Raw genomic sequence first — 12,213 nt, 5'->3', positions numbered from 1 at the left:
TGGTGAGAAAGGAGAGGCAGATACAAGGAACCGCAGGCTGTGTGGTTCCAGTCACACAAAGCGTCAGGAGAAGGCACGTCTGGTAGCTGGGACCAAGGCCGCCCAGGCTAAGGCACGTGGGGCACCCACTGCAAAGGGGCCTGAGAGAACTTCCCAAGGCGAGGCAAGTGTGCCACCAGCTGGCAGTGTACACCTCCACACTGTCACTCCCCCACAACCGGTACACTCGATGGTTTACAGGGCACACCTCAGTGAACCTGTCAGATGGTGGCCAGGACAGGACACGACCTGCCATGTTCCCCCGAGGTGGACTCAGGTGATGAAGCTGTGGGCACTTGCTCCGTCCGTAAGCCCGGGCTGCTCTCCCCTCTCCCACAGTCTTTTAGAGCAAATCTCAGCTCCTATGTATTTCATTGTCAATGTTAAGGAATTCACACTACATAAAAATGTTTTAACCTAACCACAGTATCACTTTTATACCTTAAAAAACAGATGAAAGCACAAATGGTAAAAACAGTACATTGCTTGGCAAATTTAAGTAATCATGTTTTCAGTTCCCTCTTTATGTCTTTAAACTGAGTGCATTTAACAGCTGAGAGATCGAATGTGTGAAGTCTTCAAGGTATGATTCTGTTGAAGGGGCATAATGCATGCAGCCTTCTCTCAGGTGGTTCCTTAACAACACCTGTGTGTGCAGACATACATACATGTGTATGTACACAGAAACACAGATACACGTATTGCACACAGATTGAGAGAACTGAGAGAGAGGCAGAGGAGCAAGGAGAGGGAGAGAAAGACAAGGAGGAAGAGAGTAAAAGGAATGTGGTAAGACACTGCAAACTGGAGAATCAGAGTCAAGGGCCCATGGGCATTCTCTGTAGAACTCCTACAACCGTTCTGAATCCTCGAGTTACTTCCACATTCAAGAACAAAGGGCATGGTGAAGTCCGTGCCTAAACAACGGAAGGAACCCTCTTGACATCCATAAAACCAGAGTGTCCTGGTACACTCCCGTGGGGTGGCGGGGGGCAGGGAAGCCCACAAGGGAAGGAACATGGGAAAGTTGCCACTCACCCCCATCTCTGCATCACAAAAGCTGGCGGCTCTAAGTGCAAACTCTTCCATTTGAATTCTCTATTAACTAAAGGCTGCAGACTTACATCAAAACAGGTAACATCCTAAGGGGTAAAGACCTCAGGCGAGATTTTCAAACCAAAGGTAATTTGGGAAGAAAGCGCAAGGGGAAGCTAATACGCACTTCAGCATGACCTCCAGGCTGCATTCAAAGCCAGCCCAGCCCAGGGAGGGGTGAGAACACGGAGCAGTCAGCGCCCCTGGAAATGTGTGCCATGGGGCATCGCTGCATCTTGGAAGTTCACGCTCAGCAGGCAACATAACCCTCCCTAACTCTGCCTTAAATTCTGCCGCACAAAACACAATGTACCTCTTTTCGTAAGAGTCTATTTGCATCTAGCTTTTCGGAATTCAAAATAATAGGATCTATAATGACGGCTGAAATAAATAAATGTGATCGAGAAACAGAGAGTGCAAGACTCTTTGCTCTTTGGACAGAACTATTCATTTTAAACTCAGCGGGAAAGGGGGTAATGATGAGGAAGAGCCAGGTGGGAGTCTGAGAGGTTTCTCACAAGCCACTTTCTTCAGAATCATCTGCAGGTCGGGGAAAGTCAAGGCAATTTTGAGCCAAGGAACGTGTGTTACTGAGGAATAAAGACCTGTGCATTGATTAAACTCTCTTTTCCCTCACGTTCTCTGATTTTCTAATATATTCTGTACGTGTCTTTCTCTGAAGTCGGGGCTGGAGACACGGCACCGTGTAGCGGTGTTTTCTCCGAGTGCTGTCCCCTCCGGCTATGCAGAACGGCAAGAGGAAAAGGGTACACTGGACAAAAATTAGGTAGCAACTGCAGCAAACACTGGACAACCTGCTCACAATTACTCTGGGAAGTCTTAGGCCGTCATTTCAAACATGGAAGGCACGCGTGCCCCTCTGACAAGAACCAGGGACGCCGCGGCAGCTCCTCTCACTGGAATCAAACTTCAACCCCAGGTGCCGGGTCAGTAAATGACCCCTAGGGCACGTTTTCTCTCTAAAAGCCTCCGGAAGCCATTGGACTTCTAATCTGAGTAACTGCACTCCACCAACATAAATTCTTCCTGGAGTTTCAACTGTGCACAGTATTGGTCTTCATTTCCGGTGTGAAGTTAAAGTTGAATAACGCGGTGCTTCTTAAAATAGAAAAATGTGCCCCGCTCACAGTAACTGTTCAGCAACCCATAGGAGTGTCCCGCACACTCGAGGGGCATGGCCAGTGTGGACGGACAATGCGGTGCCAACCACCTCGGCCAGCGCCCAGTGCGAACAGCCCAGAAAAGGGGTCCTCTCTCCCAGTCTAATGGACATGCCTACACACCTCTATTTTAAAAAATCAAATGCTTTATGAACTCCTATTTCCCCACAGAATTGTATCATTAAAAATCTTTATTTTCATGCATGACTTACCTTCAACTATCTGTGACTCCCCACGTTTGATCACCTCTATCTAGCCTTCTGGCCAGGTACCTACTGAGTTATAAATTAGTGTTGCAAACCTACAAAAAGAACCACTGAGGTAGTGTTTAAAAGATAAAGAATTATTTCTTGTAAGAAAAAATCCTGAAAACAAGCTGCTATGAAACCCTAAGTGAACAGAATTTGGAAAAGACACAAACACAGCTCATACAAAAAACGTGTTCTTCGTAGTGAGTTTCCAGCTCAGTGCTAACAGTATTTACTCAACAAGCTCTGAAGGACTGGAATTATCTGCCCCTTTAATGAGACCCCATCTTTTATTCCCTGGATTTTCTTAAATAACACGTCTCTGAGTTGCAGACTGACCTTTCAGAAAAGCCACCCTGAAGAGATGATCCGAGAGGACGGGGGGCAATTTCCAATCTGAACATGTCTAAAATGGATCAATCCATTCCAGCACCAGTGGCTCACGTTTCATTCTACTCCAGTTTTGTCTGCCTTGGACAAAGCCTAGTGTCTTCCCAGGGAAATGCAAAGGTGAAAGCAACATTTTAGGTTGCCTCTGAGGTCAACACACATCCTTGGAGCCACAGTGCCTGTCCCGGACGTACTTCATGTAATTGCAATTCTTCCTGCCCTCCCCACCCCTGCCACGGCTTCCCTGTGGGCGAGACACACGTCCCGAGCCCACTGACTTTGGGCTCGGCCATGTGACTTGCTCTGACCCAAGGAATACAGGCAGAAGAGAGGCACTGATGATTTCAGGGGTTCTGAGTGTTTCCCATCACCCCCGTTTCTGATGATCACCCTCGAGAAGAGCACAGCCCAGGCAGCCACGGCTCCTCCAGGGTGGGCCCCACAGTGAGAGACACCCCACGGCCTAAGTGACTCCGGTCACCCCATAGACTCATGGGTGAGAAGTAAAGATCTGCACGTGGACCGTTGCCAGAGTAAAGGTCAACACGGTGGCCAACCACAAAAGGGCTCCGAGATTATGGGTATTTTCTGGTACCACTCTGTTCCAGATTGAAAGGGCCAGGCCCGGTCTCCAAAACAGGGTGCAAAACCAAGCCGGTTCTCATTTCTGGATGTCCTTGCCAACCTCCGTCTGACGGCTTGATATCTCCTATATCTGAACACACACCCGTCATCTTGGCTTACTAATGCTTGAACCTCCTCTGCCAACATCAAAGCACCCTGAGGACAGACCTGTATCTGACCCACCTGGTGGCACCTAAAACACTGTGTGGCACCTATTAGCCACTCGACAATGATACCCTATTCCAGTTCACAATTACCAGTGCTTTTCTTTATTGCCCGTGCCCCCAAATGAGTCACAGAAATGTTCACACAGTTGAACTAACAACAATGACTCGATATGACCCTTCTACCTGAATACACAGGTGAGCTCAAGTACTTTGCAACAAACGATGCTCAGGACTTCTTGCCTACACCAAAGTGAACTCCTTCCACAGAGCCTGCCACTTTCACAGCGCGTACCCAGACGGAGAACAGATGGGGTGGCCCATCTCTGGCTGTCCACACAAACGTGCCTGCCACACACAAGTGTCACCAGCCCGGGCGCAAGTCTGAAGGAGGGCCCACCAGGGGCCCATCCACCCCCTCACCAGAGCACTTTTCTGCCCTGAGCCTCTTCCCCACTGGTCCCCAGCTCCTATCTCCCTGCTCTCTGCCCCAGCCTTCTACTTTTCTCTGTTACCCTCCATCACTCAACTCATCTCTGTTCTTTTTTTTCCCTCCTCTTCTCTACATTTTTTTCCTTGCCTCTGGCTTCTCTGCCTTTCTTTAGCACTTTTAAGCCTTGGTAAAGGCGACATCACCAGACACGCAGAGTATGCCTTCTCCACACACCAGATCGACCACCTGCCACACACCAGAGATGAGCACCAGGCCTCCAAGTCGACAGAAGCAGATGCAATCCCCAAGGGATGCTCGGGGACTTCCAGAGACCTCTGCATACCCTGCCTGTGATTTTAGTCTTTGCATCATTAGGTATATGTGAAGAAAGGGGTGTTTTCCAACACTTGCCCAAAATTCTGCTGAACCCCATGACTGAACACATTTTATTCATCGAAGCCGTGCAATAGGAAAGATGTCCTCAAACATGCTGACTTCCATAATATCTCATTCTTGCAATCTCTACTCCTGTTTTAAGAAAGACTTAGTGATATCTAATGAAATTGTAAATAAATTTTCTGTTATACCTAGCAGCAATCTAAAATCCCTAAAGTATAGTCACATCTGTCCTTTCTTCCCAGCATATCCTTTCCCCTTCTATTTTGAAAATGGCCCCACCCCCTTGTGCCGAGAACTGTCACCCTGGAAGCCCATGGAACAGTGGGATGCAAACATGTACTGTCACTTTCTCACTCAGCCCGGTCACAGGCGGGAGCGTGTATCTGTCCAAAGCTGGCCAAACCTTATGCACGGGCCAGGGCGTGTGTCCCGAGCTGACTCACTCACAGTCCTTCCCTGAGACTCTTCCAAGAGACACAAGGATGAGACCAGAGCTCTCCCTCAGGTGGTGACGACATAGGCCACGTTGAGACCTGCAAGCTGCCAGCAGCCATGCGCCCTCCGTGGTGAGGAAAGCTGGTCTGCGAGAACGAAGCCAAGATGCAGGTGGTGGAAACAGAGAAGCTGGGCCCCCTGGCAGCACCCAAGGCCCCGGTCCTCTGTCCTCGATGACGCGCCCTCCTGCCTTCCTCGTGGGTGGGCACAGCCTTCCCATAAACTCCCCTGTGCATCTGCGTCAATGCAGGCTGCTTCTCTGTACCCGGCAGCCAAGAAAATTCCACACAACAGCACACACACTACAGGGTGACAAGTCTGGATTCTTGGGAGTAAGGTCTGAGAACACCGTAAGGAACTCTAATGCCTCTGCCACCAACTTAGTATTAATCCACAGACGGACACTTAAGAACGACACTAATTAACACTTCCTTTATAAGATGATTGATATCTCATCTTTTTAGTGAGCATAGTGAAATTCCTGTTAACAGAAGCCATGAATATAGGTGTTCAGAGGGTAGAGGATCGGGATTCTCTGATCGCCACATGACTCTCTGGAATATCAGACCCAAGGTCAGGAGTTGCCACAGTCCGGAGGAATCCATCTCAGGAGAGTGATGGTTGTGTAGCAAAGCAACACTAATGAAACTGGAGAAAACATTATCAATGTCATTATTTGTTACCGAGAGTCACATCCTTATCGGTGGATTCAAAGGGATCCAAGGAACCAAAACTGGACTTTGGTATGGCGGACAAGGCAGTTTTAATCTCACACAAAGGTTTTGTTTCAAAATCTCAACCAAGAAAGTCTGCCCTTCCTTGAGGATTGTGTCTAAAATGAGGTTGCCAGGAATTCAAATATGAAGAGACAGGAAATGTAAAACCCAATCTGTGTTAAACACATTAAACTGCATTTAGGAATGAAGCCACAGGCCTGTGAGTCCCTCCCCGTCTGTGACCCCGCAGTGAAAGAGCTTTGCCTTCAAAGTAAGTGACCAGTTTGCTTGGGGCTGGTGACCACTATGGAGGGAACCAGAGAGACAAGGGTTGGGCTCCGAGTCCCCTGGCCAGGGAAAGGCCCCACACCCCCTCCAATGACAGATGCAGAGTCAATGCTCAGTCAGGCCCCCCTTGAGATCCTCAGCTTCACCCCACAAGCACCCCTCTCTGGACCTCACTGAGTGCCCACACTCAGAAACACAGCTGATCTTCAATATGGTAAATATAACAAAAAGCAAATGCATTCTAACTGCTCAAAGCTGATGTCTGGGCCCCTAACAAGTTTTAACTTACACACACACACACACACAGCTGGTTATTCTCTGTATGACCACAAGCTCTTAGAAGTGCGTGTAGTCATTTTACTTATTTCTTCTACACAGCTATTTAGCATCATATATGAACTCACAACATGCCAATAATGGAAGAAAACAAACCATATCACAAAATGCAAATTCTCCTTAATTGCATAAACATAGTTAAACAGGTCGGTTTTAGACATCTACTTTAGAACAATAATGTTTTCTCTAAGTTATTCCAGAGGAGTATTTGCACATAACTTTTGGAAATCTCCCCTCCAAAGCTCTTCATTTAAACTTTTCAGTCAGCAACATGCTTATGGAACGCACTAGACCATCTGGGGCCAGTGCTCTGGACTTTTCTACCTGCTGGACACACATTTGACCCAAACCCACCCTGTATCTGCCCTACTAATCTGGTCTTTAAAATATATTTATGTATACAATCAAATAGGATTAATCAAAGTATCTTAAAATCCCAAGCCATATCCACAGCCTATGGTATCACTTAGTAAAATGTCTTCAAATCTTCACTTACAGTTCCTTTGAGAAAACTAGAGAGACAGAGAACAACCTGGTCATTATTTTTATCTGCTTCCCCTCTGATTATCACTATACCAAAAGGCTTTATAAAGAAAGTTCTTAAAGTTAAATTTCGGTTTAAGATTTTTTTAAAACCTGTCAGTTCCCAGCGCAGAACTGGGCTGACAAAGCTCATCTCTGGTGCTTGAGAATCAACGAAGTGCACGCAGCAAAAATGAAGTCATATGAATTGCCACCTGCATTGATGCTCCCTCCACTCTTGCCACGCAGGCCACCCGATCGAGGAAGGTCACTGCCACAGGCACTGCCACGAAAAAGCCTTTACAAAAGGCCTTGACGTATCTTTTCACCCAGCCTTGAGACTGTGCCATACCTACAAACACAAAGAAAACAAGTATGAAACAGAGTCTTAAAACAAATATCAAAAATGGGGGAAAATAAAGATGCAAAAAAGCAGCACAAGGACAACTGAGTTCAGGAAGAGCAACCTCATCTCAACATGTTTCACACTCATTCCTGTAACCTTTGGAATAAATTAGACTTGAAATCCCAAAGGCAAATGCATTCACTCTGGTTAACTCTTTTTGGTAGCTCCAGTCCACTTGATAACTTTAGCGGAAAATTTTCCCTTACAAAGTAATAAGGTAGAAAAATAGTAAGAATTATAATGGATATGCTTCTCATACCCTCAGACCTGTTCTCTTCCACAGTAACAGAATTTTCAACAAGGTACTTCAATGGCTGCCCAGCCTCCCTTGCAGCTAAGCGTGACCATGTAACTAGGTGTGATGAATGAGGGATGAGCAGAAATGACATACTCCCACCCTGTGTCCTTAAAAGGAGTATGTCCTCCTTTTTCTGTGGCTCATTTTCTGATACCTGTGATGATGAGGTGGTGACAGGAGTAGGAATGGCCATTTAAAGTTCACGATGGCAGAGCAACAGAAGGGTCCCAGGTCCCCACCACCATGGAGGCAGTTAAATGAGAGGTAAATCACTCTCCATCATTCAAAAACTCTAGACTCTACTTCCTATTTTCTACATAAACTTATATACACATATAAAAGTATATAAAACAGAGTATCATTTTTATTATTGTTTTAATCATTTAACAAATACCTGTATATCAGCTGTATAATTAAAGAATAAAGAAAGACTGAAAAAAACTGTCTTATCAAATGCTAAGAACAGATAATTCCAGATGTTGGGAATGTAGAGGATGACTATTTCCTTCTTTGAACTTCTGTTGGTTTCTGACCTTGAAAAAAGAAGGACCACCCTAAGAAGTCACATTGGTAGATAGCTAACTGTGGGGTGATCCCAGTCTGGGTCTCGCTCCCATCACAACAAGCGAGCCACACGTCCTCAGACCAGGCTCTCTGTCACTCAATGCAAAGCACAACCACTGGGTAAGGCTTTCCCATTCATGCAGCAATCGACACACGTCACTGAGCGAGTGCGTTTGCTGTGTGCGGCCAACGCAGGCTATGCCGGAACAGTGCCTCGGTGTGCTTCTGACAACATCTTGAGCGTTTGAACTTAGAAATTCTTATTTTTCTACCATCCATAGTAAGCACTGTAGTTCAAACAGGGGAGGGAAACACTGACAGTTCATATTATAACCCACCTGATGACTTGCCTATTGTAGGTAGTTAGGTAGTTAACAAACTGGATTTAAACACACTGCATTTTAATGATCAGGCCAAATAGGCTTAGGCACCTGGAGGAATTAGACTCAAAAAATTAAATGGATGGGACAAATGCAAACTGAAAAAACATGCTTCAATGCATCTATGGTTCTTAGAATAAAAGGAGCCAACATGTGACAGAATGAAAAGATCGTGTGTCCTCTTTGCTGTCCCTTGTGCCCTGCATGCGTGGACCTTCGCTAAGGAACTAGGGACACCTGCAGGAAAAACACTAAGAGAGCCTTCAAATAGGATAAGGCCACAGCTCAGCTACCCGTCAGGGGTAGCACGCACAACTGCAGTATCAATTAAGGGAAAAAGAGACATTAACATAAGTTGCATAAATTTAGATTCCGAGAATTTTGAGCCTCCCCGTCTTTCCAATATACACTCTCCTCCATGCTGCTACCCCATCCAGTGGCTGTGACACCCAGGACAGAGCACAGCAATGACAGTCGGGGGCCCTGAGGTGGACTAGACCCAGCTGCATGGCTGATCGGCTCACTTCTGGGCCTGTTTCCTCAGCTGTAAAAAGAAATGTCCTTCAGTGTGTAAGGTCCTTGCTGTGCCCGGCGTTCTGTGTGTCTACGAATTTCACAACAGTTCATCCAGGATTTATGCAGACACCAAAACGAAGAAAAGCACTCAGACTAAGAAGAGAGACAGAGTTGCCCTTTAGGGTTGAGACTTTAAGTATCAGACAGAGAAAAGACTCTGCCTTTATTAAACAAAGATGCTGGACCCTGCCCAGGTCACACACAAGAACATCTGAAGTACTGGGAAAGAGCTGGGAGCCACTGCCCCTTCACCTCTCACCTCTCACCTCTCACCTCTGCATTCCACGGCCGCCACCTCCCCCCCCCCCCCCCAAGAATCAGGATGAGCGCTTCTCCACCAAGAGGGCCTCGAAGAGCACAGGGCAGGTGTGCCGGTGCGAAGGCACACAGGAGCTGCCCTCAACGAAGGGCCAGAGGAAAGCTTCCTTGCAAACAGGTGGTCACTCAGAGGTCTCAGTCCAGTTCTGTCCTACCTGAGCTGCAAAGAACCCCTGTCCCTCACAATAATAAAACACTTTTAAAAGCTTCTAACTACCCCCCAAATACTCAAGAAAACCTACATAAATGAAGACATGAACATCATACTTCCAGGCCAAGGTATAAATATGGCATGCCCATTGTGATTATGTTAATGTGTTTCCTTTTCTATATAAATTGCCCAAGAATTATCGGGGTGATCTGGTCTTTCCTTTATACCTTAAATCTCGAAAGCTACCATGCTAATAAGCACCTAGCATCAGAACTCCTCTGAGAAAATTTCCTTTAAGCAATTACCCTGCGGCACTAACATCATCCCTGGCAAAAGGAAATAATTTCTATTGGTAACCTCATTCTTCTAGAAACCCTGCAAGTCACTTGAGGTTCAAAACAATGCTCCTGAGAAAATTACTGCTTAATCAGGAGGCACACCTGGTCCATTGTTGAAGTTCTTAAACTGAGAATACTTTGAAATAAGCTTTCCGATTTGGCTGGAATCCTACTCGCCACTTGGCATACAGCACCTAGACATGAAGGTTCTTGGAGCTACCAGCCTCCGCCACACGCTGACCTGCCCTGGAAAGGACCTGCCTCTCGCCTGTTCTGACTGGTTAGGGCTCGATCACACATGAGCTCATCGAAAACTATCCGTAAACTTGCTTACATTTTATCCCGTATCAAAGCATAATCCATAGCAGCCAGGCCAATAAATACTCCTCAAGTCATCTTAATTATTATGAAAACAATTAAAAATTGGGTTGGAACTTTGAAGAGGAAAATAAGAAATTACAAGGCAATATATTTTATAACATGGGAAGCCTTCCAATCATACAAGCTTACACGATTGGATAACTAAATCAAGACTTTATTTATTCACTCAAAGGAAATATCCAACTATGAACATCAGAGAACATAAGAACAGGGATCCCAGCAAATCTGACCCAGTGCCTGACTCGACCTTCCTGATCGCCTACCACGTGTCCGGGCACGGAGCTGAGGCAGCGCACACGAGGCCGGCCGGCAGGTGCGGTCCCTGGCCACGTGGCGCTGTGCTTTCATCCAGTCTATGTGACGTGCCTACTCCGTGCCAGGTGCCACGCTGAGACCCACCACGCCACAGTCCCTTCCCCCCAGAGAGACTTGTAAAAAGATCACGAGCAAGGGACAAACGACCACTTGTGATCAGGTGGATTAGGAGCTCCCGGGACCAACAGCCTCGCTCTGCAAGCAGAGCCTCAGCACATGCGAACCCCGCAGGCGTCTGGAGACAGCTGGACTAACTCGAGGGGAAAATAACCAATGAACTGGAATGATTTCCATTCCACCGGAAGCAGGTGTGGGAAAGCCATCTATGGAAGGCAACTCAAAAAAAAATTTTTTCAGGACCATCTTGCTCCTGTCACATTATAAATAAATAATACCACCCAGATGGGGTCAAATTCAAGGAGTTCATCATCACCGAGCCCTTATAATATGAAATATTAAAGGGACTTATCTAAGAAAAAGAAGAAAATCAAAACTATGAGCAGTAAAATGATAAACTTATAGCTATCAACATCTGAACCTAAAGACAAAAACAAACTATGCAAACAACTAGATCAGGAATAGAATCAAAGAAATGGAGACCACAGGGAGGGTTATCAGCAGGGAGGGGAAGGGGAGAATGGAGGAAAAGGTACAGGGAATAGAAGCATAAATGGTAGGTACGAAATAGACAGAGGGAGATTAAGAATAGCATAGGAAATGGAGAAGTCAGAGAACTTATGTGTACAACCCATGGGCATGAACTACAGGGGAGGGGAATGACGGTGGGAGGGGGTATAGGATGGAGGGGAGTAACGGGGAGAAAAAAATGGAACAAAAACTGCAACAGCATAATCAATAAAATATACTTTAAAAAACAGACAACTGATAATCTTCACAATGTGAATGCCAACAACAAATTCTTTATCTTTGAACATGTCTGCCTTAGCAGTTCTCACTTGAAAATCCTCAGAAAGGACAAAATGCACAGAAAAAAAAAAAATGAAGAAAAACTAGCCAGAAAACGACAAGGGAAGGAAACGTGATGAGGTCAGACCTAAAGCGCATCGTGTCTGGCAAAGACACCCAATGCAAAGTCAATACCGGCCGTCTGATGAAGATAAGGGGCCCCCGCGGTGACCTAAAAACTGCCTCTCTGACACAGACAATGGTAACTTTGTATTGGTGAACTGACGAGCGTCTGGGTACGGAGAGGAGAGGTGGAAACTGCCACATGGAAGGCGGGAATATTTAAAAGCAAATGAACCCCAAGGACGTGTTCTATGACAACTGAGACAGGGAGAGAGCTAGTAGGATCTGCAAATCCGTACAGGCCTCCTGAGGTTTTGGTCAGAGCTCCTTGCAGTCATCGGGGTCACGCATTCACGGACTCCCCAGCCTGGGTGGAAGAGGAGCCCCTGCCCGTCTGAGGCTGCGCTCTGCAGATGCAGCATCGCCCACAGGGATGGCCCCGTGGGGCAGGCTGGTGGGCCGTGTTCACACCGCAATCCAGTCATGTCACTGGGAACACACTGCTTCATCTTGCTGAGCCACAGTTT

The 12,213-nt window shown here is 46.5% G+C and overlaps 1 protein-coding gene across 2 annotated transcripts in view; it reads right to left on the bottom strand.

Moving 5' to 3' along the window:
* IMMP2L (inner mitochondrial membrane peptidase subunit 2) overlaps positions 1 to 12,213 on the bottom strand; it is a 643,351-nt gene that overhangs the window by 602,047 nt on the left and 29,091 nt on the right. For both annotated transcript variants that reach the window (XM_037041124.1, XM_037041125.1), the window contains exon 3: positions 7,146 to 7,282. In XM_037041124.1, coding sequence (XP_036897019.1) covers positions 7,146 to 7,280 — 135 coding nt within the window. In that variant the 5' untranslated portion in view covers positions 7,281 to 7,282. The remainder of the gene's footprint in view (positions 1 to 7,145; positions 7,283 to 12,213) is intronic.

The sequence above is a fragment of the Sturnira hondurensis genome, unplaced genomic scaffold (assembly GCF_014824575.4).
Source record: "Sturnira hondurensis isolate 20B ecotype Veracruz unplaced genomic scaffold, ASM1482457v3 Scaffold0002840, whole genome shotgun sequence".
NCBI classification, from domain to species: domain Eukaryota; kingdom Metazoa; phylum Chordata; class Mammalia; order Chiroptera; family Phyllostomidae; genus Sturnira; species Sturnira hondurensis.
This window is presented reverse-complemented; position numbering and strand designations above follow the sequence as displayed.